General features: G+C 45.9%; 1 protein-coding gene across 1 annotated transcript; it reads left to right on the top strand.

Annotated features, from left to right (window-relative positions):
* Positions 1-2,266: 2,266 nt before the first annotated feature.
* On the top strand, positions 2,267-3,428 carry LOC147434654 (uncharacterized). Its single transcript, XM_086489661.1, has 2 exons — positions 2,267-3,051; positions 3,137-3,428. Exons 1-2 carry the CDS (start codon positions 2,267-2,269, stop codon positions 3,426-3,428), a joined length of 1,077 nt encoding a protein of 358 aa, XP_086345787.1.
* Positions 3,429-6,183: the final 2,755 nt, after the last annotated feature.

The following is a 6,183-nucleotide window of genomic DNA, read 5'->3' as shown; positions in this document are numbered from 1 at the left end:
TTAAGGAGTTGGGTATGGGGAGATCAGGGTTTGGGGTGGTAGCTCTTCCTTCTTCGTGGCAGCCTCTGGCCTCTCCTCACTCGTGGATGGTGCTTGGCCTACCTCTTTGGCTTGCTTCGATGTTGGCAGTACTCTCTTGGTTGCGTTTCAACATTATTTGGTGATATTATGATGGCTTTAGTCTAGTTGATGCTCGGCTTTGATGTTTCCGAGAGCTTATCTTCTCTGAGTTCTATGGGGTTCCTGCGGCTCATCTCCTTCTGCTTGGATGGTGGGCTCTTCTTTGAGGTGATGGAGTTTATTGACTTCCCCCTTATGTGGCCTATACTAGGTATGATGTTGTTGTGGTCTTTGTTTATGTAAGGTGTTTTCTCTTTGGTGACAGATGGTCCGGGTCCGCCTTGTGACAGGGGTGAGCCCAAGCGGTAGTGTTAAGCTTGAGCCTTATTCCTCTACGTGATGAGGTCAAATCCTACCCATTAGGAATGGTTTTAAATCGTCAGTGCATTGGAGATGTTAATTGGAGATACTGAAGCATCTTGAGAAGATTCTATGTAATGAAAAATGAAAGTTGAGCAAATATGTCCCTATAATCTTTTTCTCATTTGTTTGGCAAGAATCTCACGGAGATGCCAGTTTAGAATGGAAGCAAAAGAGAGGGTGGAGATGCGGACCAAGGAGATATTTCTTGTTTTTAATTTTTTTTTGACATTTGTCAGTGGTCACACTCTTTCTCGCGGGATAGCTTCCCACGACGTTAAAATTCTCCTCCTCCTCTTCTTCTTCTTCTCCTGCACGCGGTTAGAGGCGGCTCTCTCTCCCTGTCTCTCTCACACTCTCTGTCGCACTTTGATCAGGTCGACTATCTCCCTCTCACACTGCTTTGATGCTCAAAGTGGACAATGTCAATCTTGTTTTGGTCGGATTGAGCTCGGGTCCTGATTGGGACAGGTGGGAGAGGGTAGGCAGGTGGGCAAGGCATGGAGTGCAGAGCAGAGCGCCGTGTTGATGGACTACAAAGGTGGAGACGCAGAGATAGGGGCAGGAGCGACAGTTCTGGTGCTATTCGTCGTAGCTTGACGCACGTATCGTCTGTGTATCAGCTGAGGAGACATGCGGCCATGTCTCTAGTGTGGGTGCTGCTTTGTGTCAGGCCATGGTGATCTCTATACACTTCTGTATGCAACCCTATGTGGAGAAGCAGGATGTGGGAACAAGGCCAAAGACGCAAGACTTTGCATTGTCAAGGGTTGCAAAGGGAATCTTGCCATGTAATTAATTAATAGAATCGGCAACAGCCCAGTATGGCGCTCCAATTTTGGGAAGCAACTGGAATAGATGGAATCTATCGAGATGCTGCCTCGATTAATCCATGCAGGGCTGACACGTCCATGCGGGGCTGATTCGTCACGGGCGACGTGTTGCGGGTAGGCTCCAGAGGGCACGGCTGGATTTCTTTGCAGCGTGTTTGACACCGTGCTCGCAGTGTGCCTCAGAGGTGCTCCTCACTCGATTTCTCTCCGAGTGGTTGGTGACACACACAGGTAACGCGCTGACCTCTGTTGTGTTCTTCTGCTGGTCTCGACACCAGCTGGTGATTGTTTAGCTGCAATGCATGGGTTCTGTGTTTATCTGCGTATGGCATGCATTGTTTCCTGGATATCATACGACACGTGAGTGGTACGCAATGAGGGAAAATATCAGCCTTTTGGGTACACAGTGAGAAGTATTTCTTTGCACAGAGCTATCATAGCCTGTATTCAGATGCTTTGTGCACGTTGCAGTGTTTCTTTGAGTGCTTATGCTATGTGTTTTTGGTGGTGTACGCAACGAGGGAAAATATTAGCCTATTGGGTACATGCAAAGAGCTATCACAGCCTGCATTTAGATGCTCTGTATAGTTTGGTGAAGGCACTTTGTGTATGGATAGCTCAACCTGCATTTAGATGCTCTGTATAGTTTGCTGAAGCCACTTTGTGTATGACAACATCCACATAGTAGGTGGCTTGAGAATGGCCCGGCTAAAGTCCGAGGCGCGGGGCAAAGGGAAGGAACCTGTGACAAATACTGAGGGTTGTAATGCCAGTTCGTCAAAACTAAAGAAACTGGAGGCGAAAGTAATGGAAGTCAGTGTCACCATATCTGTTGGCGGTGGCGATGTAGATGTGGGATTGCTGGGTCCATGCGGTTGTTTCTTGAAAGAGAAACTTTAGCAGGTCTATGTGCATTGGAGAGAGGAGGAGCACTGCTGCACCTTCACCTACAAATGAGTATCCTTATTTGGGAAACTTCATTGATCGCTATCAACAGGAAGATAAAAGCGTACTTAGGTTGGGCTAAATCGGCACCTGCAGGTGCAATGGTTTTGTGCCGTGGCCTAAAGCAGCACAAGATGCATACATTTGAAGGCATGGTGGGATATTGTCTGAAAGACCAAGATGAAACACACTTTCAAAAGGTGGTCCACAACATAACTAGTGACGATGTGAATGCCGGTGTACAATTGTATAGCTTATATGGTGTTGATCAATTGAAGAACAGGGTTTGCCTAACACCAGCAAACATCTTTGATAGAGCGCTTATGTACTGGAAGTTCAAGCTTCAACATCCAGCAGGAAACGACTTTCTGTCCACACTACATGTAATGTTGAAGAGTGTGAATTACTACCCATCATCATGTTGGATAACTCCTTACGAAAGCTGTGGAATGCATCTTGCAAAAATCAGAGCATTGTGGAGATGTATGGTATACCCATCCACAACAACGTATGAAGACATTTTAAATATATTTGTTAGTGATGATGTGCATCCAAACACTCAATCTCGTGCCGAGTGGTTCAACTCCCGTTGGCAAGAGACACAAAGGTATGCTTATGACAGCATAACCGTGGTTGCATCTGTTGTCAACTTTTTGACCATCGTGTACGTCTTTTGTAGTCCACCGAGAATTCTTGTCGACGATTTTGATGCTGAACCTGCGATAAGAAGCCCAGAAATAGGAGATGATTTCATTCCGCTTGTAAACCGCGTTGATGTAATGACAGTTGCATAGTCTGGTCCGTTTGTTGGCAATAACATTGTTACTTTTCAATCCGACTAAAAAATATAAGCTGATGCTGATTTATTTTTGTTGCAGTGATCAGATGGACGAAGAGGAAGAAACCCGCATGGTTCATCTAACCGAAACACAACCTGATGACTCTTTTGCTATGGTAGAAGACGCACATATTGATAGGATAGAGGATGCTCTTGCTGCAATTTTGAAAGAATTACTTGGAGACCAAAGCAGAACACAACTTCACTACGGTCAGAAGTTATTGAAGCGATACATAATTCAAGAAACACAATTGAGGAGTATGCAATCAATGTTGCGGATGTGCAAGTCACAAAGCTGGAAGAGCAAATTTTCTCGCTCGGCAAAGAACTAATGGCTTTGAAAGCACAAGTCAACCGGTTAAACGCGATACTATCTAGGTTCTCGAATATGCTAAATCGCAACCAGAATGCATGATAAATTTTGCACATCGTATCTAAACTTTTGGCGCATTGTAATGATGTAAATGAAGCAAATTTTGTGGATAGTTTAACCTTCTTGTCTGTACAAAAAATGTAGCTCCTTCTAGTATGCAATGTACAGACTGTTTAACAGATCTTCGTCTTTGTGATGACGAGCAGCAGTTTCTGTATACTCCTAACAGCAGTTTTTGTTTTGTGATGCTTGTGTGCCAAAAACCTGTAGATGCTTCACAGTTTGTCTGCCAAAAACCTCTAGATGCTTCACAGTTTGTCTGCCAAAAACCTCTAGAATACTCATACTGTCATCATTTCCCAACCCACGTGAATAGTGTCACGACTGCCACGAGCTCAGCAGCTTGTCTGCCACTGTGTCGATACGAAGCAGTACGCGACAATAGAAATTTTTTTCGCTCTGCGCGAAAAAATTCCACGTCAGCTGCATCTGACGGGATTCACCTTAATCCGCTCCTAGACCCAGTATGTCATACTCATCTGACGAGGGGGGGCTGAAATTCGATCGCTTTGAAGCTAGGATATTGCCCACTGTGCAGGGTTGGCTATGTGTAAGGCCTCACTCTCTCTCTTGTCTTCGAGGGCAGCCTGCCTAAACATTGTCGAGCTTACGATATGGTATGAACAGGGTAGGATAGCGAGCAATGATGAGGTGCTATAGTCGCGGCAATCGGGTGCGCAACCCTGTTCGCTTTTGCAAGGGTGAAAGCCTATTCTCTCGCAATAATGACAACAATGGAGGCCGTAGCCGTTTTTGTTCTCGGATCAGTGCAACCACCGAGGCAAGGCAACACGCAGAGGGAGGGGGGAGAAGGATGTGTGGGCGGAGGGGGGAGCAGCATGGGCTTGGCCTTTTCCTTTGGGAAAGAGGAAAGTAAGGAACAGATATTTGGAGATTCATATTAATAAAGTCATGTAGAGCGAACAACATGCCCTGCCGGAAGATCCCCTTTGCGATTAGAAAGGAAAGAAAAGGGAATAAAAAATAATTTTTTGATTGTTTTGTTTCCACGAGTCCACGAAGAAGATATTTCTTTTTGCACTATAGCAAATTCGTAGGCGACATGGCACGTATGTACAGGCAGTGAGAAGGGGAAGGGCGACGAGGGGGGGGTGGACACCAGGTTGCACAAGGTCGGAGGGGTGTCTGGTAAAGATGAGAATGGCCGCAACTTGAGCATCACCTTCATCTGTAGACTGCAACGCGCAGCTTGAGCGTCAATATTTGCTTACTACCTCATTCCAACAATTGGACTAGAGGAGCGCCAGTACGGTTAGATCAAGGGCATCTGATGTGTTGGACAGGTTGCGGGTAGATCTAAGCGGCTAGGGAAGAGGGAGCGGACAGCGTAGAGGGGGAAAAACTCAAGGAGCTACACAGATGCAATGATGCCCAGCAGCTCAAGTTTGAACCCATAGATTGTTTTAAGCTGAATCTTGGCAGATGTTGTCGAGCATGAAAAGGAAAAAGGCAACCTGGAGTGCGGCAAATAGTGTGCAAGGATCGAACAATTGCAGACAAGCAGAGGTGCCAAGAATGGCTCGCAAAGCTGTGTGGTGGTTGGCAGAGCAACATCAAGCGAGAGGGGAAGGGGGCAATGGTGGTATGCAAGTCAGATTGTTGGTCCCAAGAGCTTCCAAGATGAGCCAACGGGCGAGGGGGGGTGAAGAGAGCAAACGAGCAAGGGTTGGACTTGTGCGATGGTTGGCCGAGCATGGAGCAAATAGCCCCACCGTGTTCGCTTTTCCCTTAGAATTGAAGGTCCCAAAGGAGTCTATTGAACTAGGCCTAATAATTCATGGGAGGATGCACAGGTGGGAGGATTGACATGTGACCTGGAGGAGGTCCTATTCAAAAGTAGCCCCGGGGGGGGGGGGGGGGGGGGGGGGGGGGGGGGGGGGGGGGGGGCTATTGTCATTGGAGATAAAATTGAGGAGCTACTATGCAGGCAGGGCTCATCGGGCAACGATGGCGAAGCACGTGGGGCGACGGCCAGGGAAAGAGTGAGGAGAGAGATGGAAGAAAGGATAGAGAGAGGGGCTATTTTAGGTCTTTTTGGGTGGGAGTGAGGGAGGGATCTGGTGAGATTCCGCTAAATAAGAGCAGCGTAGACCCAATAGCCTTAGAGGAGAGCGAGTAGAAGGCAATTGATTAGTGTTAACAATAATAAGATTTCAAATGTCCGCCTAACTCTCTTATTCCTTAATATCCTGTAAAGCTTCTTGTAGCCAACAATTTTTTAGACTATGTGAGAAACACTATGTTTCTCTTGCTATATTTCAAGGGGTCAGATCCAAGAGTCCACCATGAAAGATAGCTTCTCGCCTAAAAGCAACTCATAGAGCATGTTATGCTAATGGGATGCCATGGCTCATTTTGAGCATGTCTATTGATGTAATTCTTTTTGTTAATCTAATATAAATATAACACTCACAATTGTGAGTGCTGTCAAACAAAAAGTGAAAGAGTCACGATGGCTTTTTAAAACAATAAGAAAGTGATAAAATGATTAAGTTGAGTCCAACTAGAAATTTAGTGTTCGAGAAAGAAATGCCTCCGCATAGCCATGAGCCAATTGAAATTTGAGACCATCTGGTTGCAAATGGTAGAAAAACCAATGAAATATGTGAGAAAATAGTTCAACAATCATGTAA

The sequence above is a fragment of the Adiantum capillus-veneris genome, chromosome 19 (genome assembly GCF_014529385.1).
Source record: "Adiantum capillus-veneris isolate H3 chromosome 19, ASM1452938v2, whole genome shotgun sequence".
NCBI lineage: Eukaryota > Viridiplantae > Streptophyta > Polypodiopsida > Polypodiales > Pteridaceae > Adiantum > Adiantum capillus-veneris.
The sequence above is the reverse complement of the archived record's forward strand: the minus strand, read 5'-3'. Positions and strand labels throughout refer to the sequence as shown.

Coding starts and splice junctions, on each gene's coding strand:
- LOC147434654 (XM_086489661.1), top strand. CDS start 2,267: ATGAGTATCCTTATTTGGGAAACTTCATTGATCGCTATCAACAGGAAG. Junction 3,052..3,136: donor GATGTAATGACAGTTGCATA/GTCTGGTCCGTT, acceptor TTTTTGTTGCAG/TGATCAGATGGACGAAGAGG.